We start from the raw sequence: 17,351 nt of genomic DNA, 5'->3' as shown, positions 1-17,351 counted from the left end.
TATAATGAATTTTTGTTTGATTTGAAAGCAAATTGATACAGGAAAATACACTGAGAATAAGGTATAAGAAGATAAAAATCTAAATTAATGTCTTGAGAGCTGAGCATAATTATTAAGAATGGTTTTTAAACTCAATTCCTAATGTAGCTTTTGGCTAAAGTTGAGCTCTTTAAAAGAGATAGTTGGTAGAGTTCTTGCTATTATCATGCTGTATGAAACTCCAAACTCTGAATAATTTTATTAACTGCGGTAAAAAGATGTAAGAAATTTTAGTCTTTTTTTCCATGTCAGGCACAAAAATAAGTCCCTTTCCGTACTCCCTAATTTTGTTCCTAATCAAATATCAATCAAATCTATGGAAAATTTATGTTCAATAATAGCAACAGAAAATGAAATATGGACCTCAAAAAAATTTAAAATGGCTTATTTAGATGCAGGATGCTGTTGGTTTTCACTTCAAGGGCTTTGAAAATTGTCCGCTGTGTGAGGCTTAACTGTAAAGTAAGGTTTTACTTAATTAAAAATATTTCTTTTTTTTTCTGAAGATTTTTATTGTCTTCATTTTGTGACAAAATGTAGCGGTATAATACCGGCTTAAAATTTCCTTTAAAAACTATTAGCTGTAAAGGGAAAAGCAAATTACGAGCATGAAGAATTTAAACTTGTTGTCATGAATTATTTTTTTTAATTAAAAGACTTTGTGTCGCTCAAATATAGATTCTGCTATTTGAATTATGCAGGCTTGTTAATAGAATAATTCTATTTGTTTTTAGTATAACTTCTTTTATGAGCTTCTTAAAGCTTGCATTGAATAAGGATGTGCATGCTGAATTCCTGCTATTTTTAATTATGCATTTTTTTCTCTCCTTAGATTTTAAGAAAAATAAGCTTACTTTCCTCATCGATTCTTTGACTGATGATCAACGTACTTTTATGCGCCAAATTTTTCCTGGCAAAAACAAAATGCAAGAAATTGATCAAAAAGAAGCTAATGAAATATTAGTGAAATCTACTCCTAATGTTGTAAGAACAAATGCATGACTTTTTTTTCTTTCATTTTTATGGTTAGTCTTTCTTTATGTAGTAACATTATTTATTAGCTGCATTATTTTAAAAATTGATAGGGGAAATAAATAGTTATAATAGTTCATTGCCATTTTCTATGCTTGAACAAATATGTGTATTTCTTGTAATATTAATAATGTTTAAATATTTTGTTAGCATATAAGCAGGTGGGTAGCTCTTTGTCATATAGTGCTTTTCTGATGTAATTAATTGATATTAATTGAATCTTTATTTTTGTTTCTAGTGATTGTGCTTTAAACAGGGATGAGATTTTTCTGCTTTTGTCTCTCGAATTTCAGCCTTTTTATAAAAATTTAAAAAAAATAAAAACTATGATTCTCTAAAAGTTTAAGTTTTTTTAAATAAATATTCCGCTTTTTCTGAAAATTCAGCCGTTGAAATAAAATTATTATATTTAAAATTTTCAAAGATAAACAGAAAATTCAAACTACGTAGCTGCCACCCTTCCACGTTTTTTCTTATTTTAGCTATTTTCCGCACTTTTACCTGCCCGCCAGATAGCTCATATTTTCGTAATTCAGACATCGCTGCTTCTCTTCTCGATTAGTCCCGCAGTGGACTGATCGTTAAGACACAGCTCCCTGCAGATCGCCGCAGTCAAGCATCACTGGCTGCGGTCAGTGTGCGAGTGGGTGACCACTTGGATCAGTCTGCTTAGGCACCGAGGGTGTGCGGTATTGGACCTCGTTAAACTGTTCTACCATAAAGTGTTTGACTGATTGTGCAGGTCGTCAGGCTACCAGAGTGGGGGTGCCATCCCCTCTGCAGAGGATCAAAATTGTGATGGAATGTCTTCGGATTATCCTTGGATAATTCCCAGATTGTCGCCAATAGCCCACTGTGCAGCTCTAGTGCGACCTGAATGAACTAGAACAACTACTTTTCTTGATTCTTATCAACACGATTTTATTGTCAAACATCGATTTTCATATTAACCTGATTTAAAAGTTGCATGTTGCGATTCTTATTCACGAGATTTAAATATTGTACATTGCGATTCTTATTTACGAGGTTGAAAAGTCCAATATATTTTGATTTGTATTTACATGTTTTTAAAATCCTATGTAGGGATTCATATTCAAGCAAATTTAAACTCCAATGTCGTGATTCGGTTTTACTATAAAACATCGATTTTCGTATTTATGTATGATTTAAAAATTAGACATTGTGGGATTTATATTCACGCGATTTCAAAATTATGCATTGTGATTTGTATTTATGTGATCTAAAAATTATTTGTATTTTTGCATCTTTGAAATCCAATATCGAGTTTCATATTCATGTGATTTAAAATCAAATATTGCAATACTTATTCACACAATTTTAAAATCGTGCATGTGATTCATATTCATACAATTTTAAATTAATCATCGGAATTTGTAATCACATGGTTTTAAGGTTTAAAAATTGCACTTGTTAAATTTTTGGATATTGGCATTATAGTTTCTACATATTATACATATATTTTTTGCTTTCTGACTACTCACATCCCTGTTTACAGAAAGATTGTTACTGTATATAACCTTTTGTTTCTATTGAGGCTTTATATCAATTTCTTCACTGACCAAGCATTTATTTACAAAATCAAATTTGTTATGTATCATTTAAATTTTTACTATATGTTAGTCTTAAATACAATATAAAAACGAAACTGAGCAGTTAAAATACTTTCTATTTCAGACAAATGTTGTTAAAATCACGCAAGATTCACATGTTTCTTCTTCACCATCTTCACAAGCTGCAATCACTGTTGCTGGACTTCCCCCGGGTTTATCTTCACAGGTAGGTTTATTTTTTGTTGTATTCAATAATTTTTGTTTCCATTGTTATTATTGTTTATTTTTTTCATTGATAACTATCATGGACGGTGTTGTTTATTAATAGTTGCATTTCTTTTATGCATGTTGAGTAAATTGTGTTTAGCTTTGTTATATTTAATTCACATATGCATGCTCAGCATTTCAGTATTATGACACTTTTGATAAATTTTTAAATGGGAATAAACCCAGTAGGGGGAAAAAATACATGACTTAAAAATTGAATTATGGCAAACTTTTAATTATGTGACTGCTGTATAATAAGTAATTGCTGGAAAATTTTTTAAGTTCATTAATTTTATAACCAGTAGTTTATTTAATTTGTTTTCTTACAAAAACAGTACCATGGTTAAGGTTTAATACTTTCTATATTTTGTTTTCTAATGTAAAAAGACAAAATTGGCATTTAAGATTGGCTATTTGATAGTATACAGATAAAGCAAAGTAGTGATAAATAGCTGTTTGAATGTTAACTTATTAAGACTATGCAATGTTTCATAGAACGGTAAGCTTTTAACGTAGGAAGCAAAACTCGAGCATACTTGCATTGGACTGATATTGCTAGTTTTTTGGCATGCTTAGACTGACACAACTCAATGTACATCGTAGATTTATAACGTACATCTAGTATTTGATTCTTAAAGTGAAATAGTTTTAAACTCTGCTGTTTTAGATATTTAAAAAATTATGTCTAATCATCCACAAATTTATATTGCTTCAGGACATTTATAAACTTCCTTATGTTCCTTCTATTTAACATAAACCCTGTGGCAGAATTTTCTCTAGCTTTCTGTGACAAGCCACCCTAGTATTAATATCTCTGCAGATATTTTTAAAAGTAATATACACATTGCTAATTCATAATAACAGAAGCACTTTCTGTTTTAAGTTGTCATCACATTAATTTTTAAAAAAATGAAATCCATTGCTGTAACTGCTGAAAAAAAGATGCATGACAAAGTCACATATATTTACAAGAAAATCACACTAACAGGTCAGCAAAAAGAAAGGATTTGTGTTTGAAGACTGCCATTGGAAACTAAAAATGCCACTATTTTGAAGAAAAGACTACTATGGCGACCAATTTTGACAAAATGTAGGAAAAAATGCCACTTATAGATAGGGCAGTTGTTCATACCAAATATTTTAATCCGGGTGGCAAAGAAGCCTGCTATTCTGAAAAAGGCCAGGCTGGCTGGTTTTTATAAACAAAAAGATAGTCTTTTATTAAAAAAACGGCTTTCTCTTAAAAAGCCAGTCTTTGGCTTTTTAGTATATTTTATTATTCAAAATTAACGTACATGTGTTTAAATTTTTATTGATGTCTTTTCAGTAAAATAATAAAGTAACATATGATATTAAGTAATAATTTTACTTTCTCTTAAAGTCATTTATTCCATAAATAGATAAAATATTATTAATTTCAATAATATAATTGCTACTCCAAATCGTATTTGCTTGTCTGAAATTGTTCTAAACCTATTTCAATCATTTTTTAATTCATCATAATTATACTTTAAATTCATTCAGAAAGATCATTTTTTTAAATTAATTAAAATTTTCTGTAAATTAGGTATTTTCTTACAGGATTTGTTTGAAATAATTATATTTTGTTTACAAATTTGGACTATTAGTAATGATAGCTGATATTGTATTAATTATATATTTATACTATATTAAATAAGTTGTATTCTAAGCAGAGTAAAATGAAAGCTCTTAACGCTTCTAAGATTAAAGCTGTTGCTTCAAACTATTTCGAAAATTGAAAATTGCTGTTCCAAATTGTTCCCAGGGGTTGGTCTAGGTTTTTCTGAGAGGTACCTATATTGTAAAAATTCAGACGTAATTTGTGAAAAATTAAATATTATATTTAAAAATCAACACAAAAATATGGATTTATCATTTCTTAAGGTATGCAAAAATAAAATTTTAAGAAAAAGTATTTTCTGAAGCAACTGTTTTTTCTAAAGTTGAATTTGTGAAACTATCGTTTTTCCTAAAGTTGAATTTGTGAAGGTACCGTTAAATGGTAGTAAATTCGGCCTGAACAGATCCCTGGTTCATAACATACAATTACATCAATGTTGTTATAAATTTAGAATTTTATATTTCTTTTATATTATTACTGTTTTTGAAAAAAATTGGTTCGAATAAAAGCAGGAGTTTTTAATTTCAGCTGGATTTCTTTTTAAGTGGTTTAAACAAAAAAAGAACAAAAAACTGACTTGGCTTGGCTAAAATCTGATATCCCTGATTGTGATGATGTTTGGTAGTTACAATTGACTAATACTAAGAATTGTTTTGTTAATCTAATAAATTTTATTAATTTATTAATATTAATATTGCTGAGTTATTAATACTGATTTTATTAATATTGCTGAGTTATTAATATTGCTGAGTTAAAAATTATTAGTTTAAATTTTCAAGATAACTTAATTGCCAAACATATATTTGGTTTTTTATTGCTTCAATTTTTAATTATCAATTTTTCTCTTAATCTGTGCAGGCATTGTCAATTACTAAAGTGACTGTCAAACCAGGACCTCCAGCACCTGTTGTGAAGTAAATATATTTGAGATTTTTTTTTTTATTTTTAATTTCTGGTTCAAATAAATTATGTATCTTACTTATTTTTTTTTATATTTTAGAATTCTAACATATCCACCACCACCTCAAACTGGTGGCATAGCAATAAATACTGCTGATTTGGCTACTCTAGAAGAAGGAGAATTTTTAAATGATGCTATTTTAGATTTTTATTTAAAGTTAGTATATATTTTTACCCTTAATTATTTTTTAAATTAGGTTTTTATAACTTGCTTTGAAATTGTATCTCATATTTATAAAATAAAGATAAAATTTGCTGCACAATTTGGTTCATACTATGGATTTTTTGTGTGCATGTTAAAGTACATAAGAAAACCATCATATAACCTTTAATTTTAACACAATTTTAATTTTTGGGACAACTTGAGAATTTGTATGAATAATAAATCAATTTTTAAATTCTTATCAATCTAGATTAGCACTTAATATTTATAAATGAGCTTTAGAGGAGATCAGATAAAAGAGAGAATGTCTATGCTGCTAGGCCTCATGTTGAACTAGTGTCCTCAATTCTAAATTCCCATCTCAAGCTTGCCCAATTCGCTATTTTTAGCAATTCATAAGATAAAGAACAAAATACAACATAAGAGATGCATGAATATTCAACACAAAACATTCATGATCATTAAGTAAAAAAGAAGTGACATTCACTGCTAAAGCTGAAAATGTCAAACTTTGTTCTAAAAATTTAGAAAAGTAAGGTATACTGAATATATAGTTTATTATACATTTCTTTTTAGCAAAACAAAAAAAAATGAAAATATTTTTTGAAAAAATATATAAGTGTGAGCAATTTTAAGAATTTTTTTAAGATATTACTCTGAGTAGTCATTGTTTGAAATTTTTAATCTGTACAAATATTTGTACAAAAAACTTCCAGTCTTCTTTAAAAATGTATCATTCTTTCATAAAATTTGTAATTTAGTTAACATCTTTTAAAAGCATTCGTCTGTTAACTTTCAAAAACAGTATTGCTTTCTGGTGTTCATGGTAAAAAAACTTGCAGGTACTGTAGCAGTTTCCAAATTATGTATAAAGTAATGTCGGAAAACACTATGTCACAGGAAAAAATTTCATTACTTGCTCCTTAATAAATATTACTACTAAAATAGTAACATGAGTAAAACTCTGTTATTAAAGTGAATTCACTGCTCAATTATTGTAATGTAATGTATAACTCTTGTATGTAAATGAAAATCGTTTAATATCTTGTATATAAATGATTGTAATTAATCTAAAATCAGTAAGGATTAATTGTTTAGACAAGTAGTCTCCAATTACCAGGCCATAAATTGGTCTATGGATCTATGGATAAGTTGATTGATAGACACAACATTGTGTGTTGCTTTTGTTTCTTTATAAGCATTTCATTATGTCATTGTAACAGTGACAAATTGAAAGTTAATCACTGATCTTAGCGAAGGGACAGGAGTGTACTCTTTCATCTTAGTGATGAATTTTCATTCTGTAAAAAAAATGTTTCTTTTTTCCTCAATGTTCTTAATTTTGCAAAACTTTTGTTTAAAATAGAAATCCCTAGTTTTTACTTATTACTTTTTTTCTTCATTTTCTAAAATATAAAGTAACATTTTATTGCTCTCTACTTTCAGATTGTAGTGAATCCTTTTGGTGATCATAATTATTTTTATAAGTTGTGAAAATAGTCATTAAATTCGTAGGTAAATTTCTAATTTTCGACACACTAACAAATATTAATCGTTTTTGAATAAGTGTTTTTTTTTTTAAAGTTCAAAGAAATCCACAGTTGTTGCTCAAAATAAAAATTTGGTGTGGATTACGCTATTTTTTTTAGCTGTCCGTTTCTCCTTCATCAAAATAATCTAGCATCTAAATATTTAAAATGTCCTGATTACAAACCATAACATAAATGTGCTAATTTTTATTTTTTATTTTGAATCGTTACAAAACCTGAGTTTATTTTAAAAGCCTATTTTTTTTCAGAGTTTTAAAATAATAATAAATATAGTAAATAAATAAATTAGAGTAAATAAATAAAAAATTATGATTCCAGAAATTGTATTATCATTGAATACATTTTTTTGTAATAGTATGTAGTATATTCTTGTTATTGGTTAATAATCTTTTCAATGTATCAATTATATTTTTTAAAAGTACATTTTTTTCATAAACTAGTTTATAAGTTGTTTAAATTAGTATATTTCAATTTTGTAAACTCAATAAATTATATGAATTACATCAAAGATATTTTTATTTGATATTAATAAGAATTTTTTTTCCAGATATGTATTTTATGAAAAACTGTCACCTCGTGATAGAGAAAAAACTCACATATTTAGTTCATTCTTTTATCCACGATTGACACAAAAACCTGATAGGATAAGACCGGGAGATGATGGACCGAAAACGTATGTACTTTGAATTGTTTATTTTTTCAACTTTTTCTTTATCAAAAATTGTATTATCTGGATTTATTTCTTTATTGTAATTTTGTTTTATGTTACAAATTTGTAAGAAGTAATTTACTAAGTTTTTATTTGTAAACATATGCTACATTATTTTTCTCACATCTAGTCAGTGTCGTTCAACTTTTAGTTACTCAAGTTTAGTTTCTCAAGGCAAGAAATTGTGGGCAGAGAAATGCTATGAAGTGAGGGAAAAGTTTAGTATACCATTTAATTTTACATTTGTAAAGTCAGTATGATGCACTGCTTTCCTGATAAAGTTTGGTTCCTGATAAAGTAAAGTCAATCCCAGTGAATTCAGTTAAAAGTGTCAGATTCGATTCCAGTGAAGTACTTCCAATTGGTTTTTTTTATTTTTGGTTTTATTTGTCGGAAAGCAACAAAGGCAATTTTGTAAGCATATCTACTACCAGAAAGAGTTCAAGCTGTTTAGGTAAAGGTTCTACCGGAAAATTTTAGGCATATCACACTTTTTAGTTTTAAAGTTTATTTACCGTTTACCTGGAGATCGCAAATTTCCATCTGTAGACTGCAAGGCATTAAAAATCTTTGAATCTGTCAAAATTCTTTTTCAATATTTAATATTTTATTAAACGTGCTAAAATGTGAGATGTTTTTTCTTCTTCTTTCAACTGTTTTTGCTTCCTAGAGGGGAAGTGTGCTGTAATTGCTTTCAAGTAATTTGCTATAAAAGTTCTTTTTTTTTTCCCAAATATTTTTAGTTTTTAATATTTTGATAGAGGTGGAAAATATTTTGTTTCTTGCCTTGTAGTTTCAGGCCTTAAGATGAGGTGTATATCTGCCAAAAAAGGAAAAGTATTTAGAAATCAGATTTCCAGTTTTTTCTTGATATGCATACCCAATGTTTGCATTTCTTATCTGAGAAAAGGCGAAAATTTCAATACATTTCTACCCTTTATTAAATTGACAATATTAGTGACAGTTTTTGTGAAAAGTCTATTCCAATTGCTGACGGACTTTTCAAGAACGTCCCCTTTACTTCCTAGCTCCTTTTAACACTATTAATTAAAGTGAAAATAATAATAAGCACACAGCAATTGTTGAAGAGGGAAGCTTAACACTGTTATAAGTTAAATGAGGATTGTAGGGTGTTGCTGTAAGCTTGAGTAGTATTACTTAAAAAGCATTAAGCTGTTAGAAAGATAAGATATTTATTTTCTAATGTTCAATTAAAATAATTTTTCATGTTGGAAAGGCAAGAACTATTAAAGATGAAAACTTGGCTGCAAGTTTTACCTTGCTGTCTTATGCATCAAAGAACTTAAAGTTAATAATGAAGTGCAATTTTTATAATTTCAAACAAATCAACTGCTGGTACTTCATTCTCATCACTCTTCTCCAAATTATCAAAATCTCTTTTTACTTATATTTAACATGTTTGTAAGAAGAAAAAAAAAATCAAGTGTTATGTTATCTATAACCAAAAATTATGGCTTTTTTTAAAAAATAAAATTGAATATTGTAATATATATTTTTAAAATATATTACTTAAAATATAAGAGCAGTTCACCTTCACTTTTAATAGTAAATTTTATGGAATGATTGATGGCTTAGCTATAATCCTCTCAGCTCCTTGAGTATGTGCATTACTTTGAAGTGAATATCAAAGTTCTTCTTTTATTGACCAACATTTCAATAATTGTTTCACATTTATAGACAATGTAAGCATCGATTATGCTCTCAATATTATGTATTCTATAGTTACTTGTATTGAATTTACATTTGAACGGAAAAATAAATAAATTTTTACCTTTCTAGATGTCTTATTACTCGTAATTGCAACAGATTTCTCACAACTGTTTATTGAAAACTATTTGCTCTTTCACTTCCCCTATAATCGTTCATCCCACCTCCTTAAAGTTAGCTGTTAAAGCTAAAGTTAATTCTTAATCTTTATTGACGCAGAGAGTAAACAATTGTTTAATTTAATGCCCTTATGAATTTGATAATAAGTTTGCCAGACTTTTTCTTAGTATTTACTCTTGAAATAACTTGGCTATTTTTTTGGTAAATGAATTTAACCTTATTATTTATTGGTCATTATATAATTTAATATAAAATTTAGATTTTATATATCTTTTTGTTGCATCTGGTTAAGAAATTTAATATGTGATTTGCATCTAAGGTTCTTTAAAAATGTTCATTATTTAGGTAATTTAAATCGCTTTATAGGTATACAGTTATAAACTTATCAATATTTTATTTATCCAGTTCTTATTTATTCACTTATTTTTAGCATGCAAGTAAGAAGGCATAATCAAGTGAAGACATGGACAAAACATGTGGACATCTTTTCTAAAGATTATATTGTCATACCTGTGAACCAACATAATCATTGGTTTTTAGCTTTTATTTGTTATCCTGGTCATATTCCAGATCCACCAGTGGAAAAAGCAGAGCCTAAAACTGCCAAAGCAACCGATATAGTTACTTCGTCGAATGACCATGTGACGAATAAAGTAATAATTAAAGAAGAAACTAGTATTACTGAAGGTATATTATAAATTTCAAACAAATTTTCAAATGTATCATTTCACTTTTGTGCTTATTTATTGTATTTCCAGATCAGAGGTCTGAAAAAACTACATTACTTATGTAGCTAACTACAATTACTTTCTAAATGTGAAGACTAAAACTGCACTGCTTGACAATTGCTAAGGAACAACTGATTTATCAAAAGTAGTGTTCCTGACAGCCCACCAATAACCGTAAAATCAAGTTAAGGCAGCGTGGTAAAGCAGGGCCCTTTATCTGTATAAAGGGCAGTGTATACAATCTCTTCATTCATTCGAAAACTCATGCTGTTAGGTGTTTAACCAATATAACTCCTTAGGTTGTTGATTTTATTTCTGTGAAATTTGAGATGGTGTTGCAATAATTAAGTGCAAAATATCAGTAAGACATCATTTAAGTGCTTACGATTGGGACGAGCTGTTAGATAACTGGAAGCAGCTTAAAGAGTCACCACTGTGGCCACAGTAATGCGAGTGTCAAAAAGTGTCATCTCCCGATTGAAAAGGCCGCTGAATCTGTAAATGCAATGCAAAAGCGTTCCAGTGGTCGTGGTAAGAACACCACACCTCAAAAGGATCAATACGTATCTCTAGTGCAGGGACCACTGACCTCCTACTTTTCCTTATATTTCGGCACCCCTCCTTTCTTTGCTGTCATTTCCTACTTTTTTTTTTAAAAAAATTTTAAGATCATCTATCAATTTTGCTATTCCCCATTTGAACATAGTGTCAGCTAAGTAAATGGAATAATGACTTGTGGTCAAGTATTGCAACTGCACATGTTTTTTAATTCATTCGTTTTGAATGGCGTTCGAGCAGGGGGCAGAATTCTTTTTAGTACGCTAGCTTCTGTGTCTGCTTGCCAATTCATGTTTAACTGGAGGGGAGGAGAAATAAAATTGCACAGCTTAAAGAGAAATAAGATTATGATGCATGTGTTTTACTTCTGATTACAATTAATATTTTAGCAAAATGTTGAAACCCAAGTTAAGCTCTAGATAGCATTAATAATACTGTGCCAGAATCACAGCGACATTGCCGCAAAATGATAGAGTTTTTGCAGAAAGATTTTTCCTTTGGAAGTAAGAAATTTTAAATTTCTTTTCTGGAGAAATTTTCGAAAGATTTTTTTTCTTCTTCTCAGAATTATATTCGAAATACGTGATCAGAATGAAATGCTTGTGATTTTTCTCTTCTAATTTGAGAATAATGAAAAATTAAGAATAATGGAGTAAAAAAATTGTTCTTTTATCCAGAAATTTTTGAATAATTTTTTTCCCCATCCAGAATTACATTCAAACAATGTCTTTCTTGCGCATAGGACAGGAAAGAAATGCGATTTTTATATTTTCATTTGTTAATAATGAAAAATAAAACATTTTGGTTTTCCTTTCTGCCGAAATTTTCAAAAGATATTTTTTACTCTGCAGAACTAGTTTCAAAAAATGCTTTTCTCGCATATCAAGGGGGAGAGAAATGCTTCTGATTTTTCTATTCCTATTTGAGAATTAAAAAAATTGGATAATTACTGGCTTCAACTAGAATCTCAATTAGACAATATTAAAAAATAATAATCTGAAATCGCAAAAGTTTATAGCTTAGTTTGCTCTCAAAATCACGTTCTTTCTTTGTTTTTTATTTTCATAAGGCATTCAGTATCGTACATTTTAATAAAATTTTACTGTTAGTGGAGATTTTGTAACAAATTCAGATTTGTCGAAAATAATCCATGTGGTATATTTTTCTTTCCTTTGTTTCTTTATTTTCCTTGATTTGGTTGAAATAAAATTGATCCAATATTTTTGTTGTTTACACATTTGAAAATTTTCAATCACAATTTTGAGTCTTCACTAAATCACTCACAACTAGTGCTTATTACATCGTAAATATATGAAGTGTTTTGATTATTTTTTTCAGTAATTATTGCTACAACTTTTTACTCGTTTTTTTCTAAATCTATTCAGTTAGCACCAATATCATCGGTAATCCATGCATGTCATAGCTAGTAATTTTCCATTTTTAAAAAAAATCACAATTTTTTTTTATACAATTGAAAAGAAACTCCAATGACTTACATCACAATTGCAAAACTCAAATTACTTGTTTATTTACTTCTAATGCAACAATTTCAACCCTTCTTTTTTTTTCTTCTTCAATTTCCGGCATAGTTTTTTCAATTTTTAACTATGAGTGCTATGGATTTTTTAAAATTCCGATTATTTATCTGTTCATATTTCTACAAATGAAATTTGAATCACACTTGATATTTTTTGTCTACAACTAAGTATCAAGAACTTAGAATGGATAAGTCTATGTTTTTAACAAGACTGTAAAAAACATGGTTTTTTACCTGTTGTGACCAAAACCTTGCCAAACTAATATCTGTGTAATTTGTTTTCATGACTTGTACAAAGTATAACAGGTATAGTTAAAAAAAAGACTATGTTTTATACTATTTGCTTTGTATTTTTTTTATTGCTTTAAGAGTTGTCAATTATTTATTTTATAGATTCCCAAACCCAAGCTGATATTGTAAATAATGATTCTTCATATGAGGTGGAGGAGCCTCCTGATTCAGATGAAGATGATTCATCAGAGCTTCCCGAAAGGAGTCCTAATAATAATGTTACATATTATGAAGGTGGTCGAAGAAAAGAAACGTTAGTGTGAAATTTTAATTTACCCCCTCTTAAAACATTAAACAAAATGTTCTGGGTATTCGCATTTTTACATGTACAGGGCTGCCATTGGAGACTAAAAAGGTGACTAAAACGACTATTTTAAAGCAATAGCAACTATGGCGACTTTTTTAGTAGAAATATGAGTAAAAACAAATAATTTGCAATGATTTGCGTAAAATCGGCAACTTTTTTAAGCCAAAGTGACTAAAATAAAGAATAGCTTCAGGAGTTTCCCCCTTCCACCACTTTTTTTTGCCGCCCTTTCGTTTTATCCTAACTTTATTATTTCTCACTGTTTGATGTCAAAAGCATGACAAACATATTTAACCTATCAGACTGATGGAATTGGAATTTGCTCTTCCTGCTTCAGAAAGCTAATGTAATATCTCTGAGGATTAAGTTTTCCCCCCTCTTTTAATTTGAACTAAGTAGCAAAATTAGAAAAATTGTCTTTAATTACACAAAATGTGTTGTTAATTTTTTTTAGAGCTATTTAGAATAGAAAAAAAGGTACATGTGATATTCGTTTTGTCGAATTGTGATCGTAATTTTTTTGATAAGCATTAAAATTTGGAAATATGTCAGTTATGAAAAATAAACAAAATAAAACAGAATTAAATTGCAATATTTATTATTATTATTATTATTTTTAATGTCTAAACTAAGCAGCTGCAAATTAGAACCGAGAAAGGAAATTCAAGTTTCAAATTCAACTGTTCTGTAACAGATAAAAATAAAACTCCCTGTTTTTATGCGTAGTGTGAAAGAATATATTGTTGGCAAATCCAGAAATAAATGTACATTTTTTATAAAAATATGAGTATCTAACTGCATGTTATTTGAATTTTATGCTACTACAGCACAAATAATTAAAATTATGTTAGAGGAGGATATGATGTTAGCAACTATTTTATATATCTTGGAGACTGTTTAGGAGACTTTTTTTTCGTATATGATGCAACTAAAGCAACTATTTTTCTTGTTTTCATCCAGTGGCAGCCCTGCATGTACTTCCTATTAAATAAGTATCCTCAATTATGTTTTCCTAGTTTCCCCATAAATATTTTTTAAAGGATTTATTACATAACCGTATACTTATATTTTAATACAACAGGAGAAATCAGTGTAAACACAATTTTCCCAAAATTCTTGAGTAGTCTCTAGAGTGTCTTACCTAATTATACATTGTTTTAGTTTTCTGATCTCAATTTGAAGCTTGAAGCAGTTATTTCCGCTTTTAAATGATCCACTGAAAAAAATTAAAATAAATACGCTTTTTTAAAATAAATTAAATTTACACACTTTATAAAGATGTTTCAATTGGAACAGAAATATAATTTATAATAAGCTTTTTGTCTCTTGATCAATTCACATTTAATTATAAGTGTGTTGTCATTTTATATAAATAATACGCATAAATTTGACTCAATAATTTTACTAACTATGTATCTTTATGATAATTATATTGTTGAATAATATATTAAATATTGCTTCTTCTTCAGGGTGCAATTTTTAATGCTATGCAACCCATATTTTATTGAGGTTATAAAACAATGTTTTGTGTGTTTAATAAAAATACAAAACTGTTTTAACAATTAAAATTCTACTATGCAGTTTATTGAATGCTATTATTGAAGTTATCAATTTAAATTCTAGTTATTTTTTAAAACTTGAAAATGTATCCAGATTGCAGTTAGCTAAAAATATTGCCTACCAATGTAAATTTTAAGATATTTATTTGCTTAGATGTATACTTAATTAAGATATGTACTTAACAAAATGATCATTTGATAATTAGTTTGAAAGTTATTAGTTGTTTTGTAAAATTTACTTTGACTGCTGCGCTGTTTTAGAACTTAGTTTGGAAATTATTATCTGTTAAATTTGTAAATTAAAAGTGGCTGCTGTGTTGCCCACAAAACTACAATTATCGAATTTTACAAAATTTAATTTTGTTGAAAAATTATTCCTTTAGTATGTGCTGATCTTCCAAGTTTTTCTTTTATTCACTTTTTACTTAATTGTTTTAAAGGAAAGTTATATTGATAACTAAATTTTTTTTTCCGTTCAGGAGCTAATATCTTTACATTATCATAATATTGCTATTATCTTTCTTGTTTATTTTATTTCAGAATTAAAAATACCAGTTAAAAAAAAAAGTATATGGAAAACTGTTTAAGTAATGGTTTAAGGGAATAAGATGAAAGATTACAGGTTGCTCAGATCAAAGGTTAAAAGAAAAAAAGAATTTTTTTTGATATAAATAAGAAATTTTATTAATCCTTGACATGCTTATGATTGAATATAGAAAATGAAATGAAGAATATCTTATAAATTATTTACTTATTTTTCAGACCTTGCATTTTAATTTTTGATTCATTAAGCGGACCAAATAGGTGGAGGATCGCTTCAACTTTAAGAGAGTAAGCAATTTTTTTACTATACTAATTTTTATTATGGATTACTTGATAATTTGTTTTTGAGCTCAAACTTTAGCTATCTTTAACTACTTATTTTTTTCCAGGGCTCGAAAAACCACCTGTCCGTCCTTCCTCGGCGGTCAAAAATTCCCCACGGACAACGAATTTCTCGAATCCGATGTCCGCGCGGACGGCGATTTTCCCGTTAATGTTCATGATACATTTTCAATTTTTGTTATCTTGCAAGAGTCTAGCGCCTCACTTCTAAAATGACCCTCAAATCTAGAAATCCCGTTAATTATGAACATCAACATAAATGGAAAACCCCTTTCAGATTTCTGTGCAGAAACCTCTGTAAATCATTGTCTTGATTGGTGAACTGGCGAACGTCATATTTGATTCATTTAAAAAACTCAGTACCCTCGGATAAATTGACATTCCAGATAACTTGACCTTTGTCATTTAAATTATTTAATAAAAGAAATACTAGGTTACTATTAGTAACCTAGTATTTCTTTTATTACTGTATTATGTAATCCTAGTATTTGTAATCTTAGTAACTACTAATTCATTGCGCAATTTATATAAATGTTTGTAATAAATAAGAGAAAATTATATTTTTATTTATTTAGAAGCTACGGGTTAGTTTCAAAGGAGGACCGGTACATTGTTGGACAAGCCGTCCTCAGGAACGGGTAAAATTTCTGAGTTTTTTCGAGCCCTGTTTTTTTCTATGAAGTGCGTTCAGTCATATTAATGATAACTGAAGCCCAAAAAAAAAATAACTGTTCTATGTATCAGGAAACTTGTATTTTTATGCATTAAACGAAAACAAAAAAAAACTTTTTATAGTAATTTATAAACATTCATAATATTTGGCAAAATAGACCAAAGTGATTCATACTTCTATTGAAGATTTTTTCAGGAAAACCTAGGATGTCCTGGATCTGCTTAAACGCTAAAATCTGATTCCTCATAATCGAGCCATCATTGTTTTGACCTTCCTTTTTTTCAACTACCAAAAAGCTTCGCCACCTTTCTTCAAATTTTCTTTTACTGTATTTTTTCCCCCATCTAGGCTAGTGATGAGCTGCCCAGTTTATTTTTTTAATGTTAATACTTTTGATAATATTGAGGTCTTAAAAAATTCTATAAATTGTGTTATTATTGTATCCCTGTGGTTTATCGAATTTTTTTTTTTTTTGAAAATATAATTTATTGTTTGTAACTAGACTAATTTATAACATTTCTGACACTTCTTCTGATAGGTAACTTAGGATTGAGTTTATTACCAGAATCATTAGTTAAAAAGTGCAATAATTCAAAATTACACAATACCAAATGTGAAATAAGACATTGCGATGTTAGAGGGACAATACTTTGCAATGACAGAATCTTAACATTATCCAGTCCTACTCATAATAATGCTATTTTTTAAACCTGCTTTTGAATGCTATGAATTTTACATTTTTAGATACTTGGAAATGGAGTGGAAAATGAGAAAAGGAACCAGGAAAGTATTTGATAAGAGTACAATGCAAGGTTTTATAGTAAAATGCCCTCAACAAACTAATTTTAGTGATTGTGGTTTATATGTTCTGCAATATGTTGAGAGCTTTTTTGAGGTACTTATATTTTAATTATCTTGCTTCTGATGTATTAAATATTTTATACCTTTTGTCATTCTATGTAAAAAGAAAATAATCCTCAGTCTTAGTGACCCAATCCATTATTTTTGAGATTCACTAATATTATGGCACTT

The 17,351-nt window shown here is 28.3% G+C and overlaps 1 protein-coding gene across 7 annotated transcripts in view; it reads left to right on the top strand.

The window, feature by feature from the left end:
• The window catches only part of LOC107438926 (uncharacterized), a 53,204-nt gene that overhangs the window by 32,997 nt on the left and 2,856 nt on the right, over nucleotides 1-17,351 (top strand). For all 7 annotated transcript variants that reach the window (XM_071185703.2, XM_016051342.5, XM_071185702.2 and 4 more), the window contains exons 12-20: nucleotides 872-1,023; nucleotides 2,767-2,868; nucleotides 5,410-5,465; nucleotides 5,552-5,668; nucleotides 7,772-7,897; nucleotides 10,212-10,468; nucleotides 12,998-13,148; nucleotides 15,524-15,592; nucleotides 17,064-17,214. In XM_071185703.2, the coding sequence (XP_071041804.2) occupies nucleotides 872-1,023; nucleotides 2,767-2,868; nucleotides 5,410-5,465; nucleotides 5,552-5,668; nucleotides 7,772-7,897; nucleotides 10,212-10,468; nucleotides 12,998-13,148; nucleotides 15,524-15,592; nucleotides 17,064-17,214 (1,181 nt within the window). The remainder of the gene's footprint in view (nucleotides 1-871; nucleotides 1,024-2,766; nucleotides 2,869-5,409; nucleotides 5,466-5,551; nucleotides 5,669-7,771; nucleotides 7,898-10,211; nucleotides 10,469-12,997; nucleotides 13,149-15,523; nucleotides 15,593-17,063; nucleotides 17,215-17,351) is intronic.

This window comes from Parasteatoda tepidariorum, chromosome 5 (assembly GCF_982258835.1).
Source record: "Parasteatoda tepidariorum strain Cologne lab strain chromosome 5, Ptep-v5.0, whole genome shotgun sequence".
In the NCBI taxonomy this organism is placed as follows: Eukaryota; Metazoa; Arthropoda; class Arachnida; order Araneae; family Theridiidae; genus Parasteatoda; species Parasteatoda tepidariorum.
The sequence above is the reverse complement of the archived record's forward strand: the minus strand, read 5'-3'. Positions and strand labels throughout refer to the sequence as shown.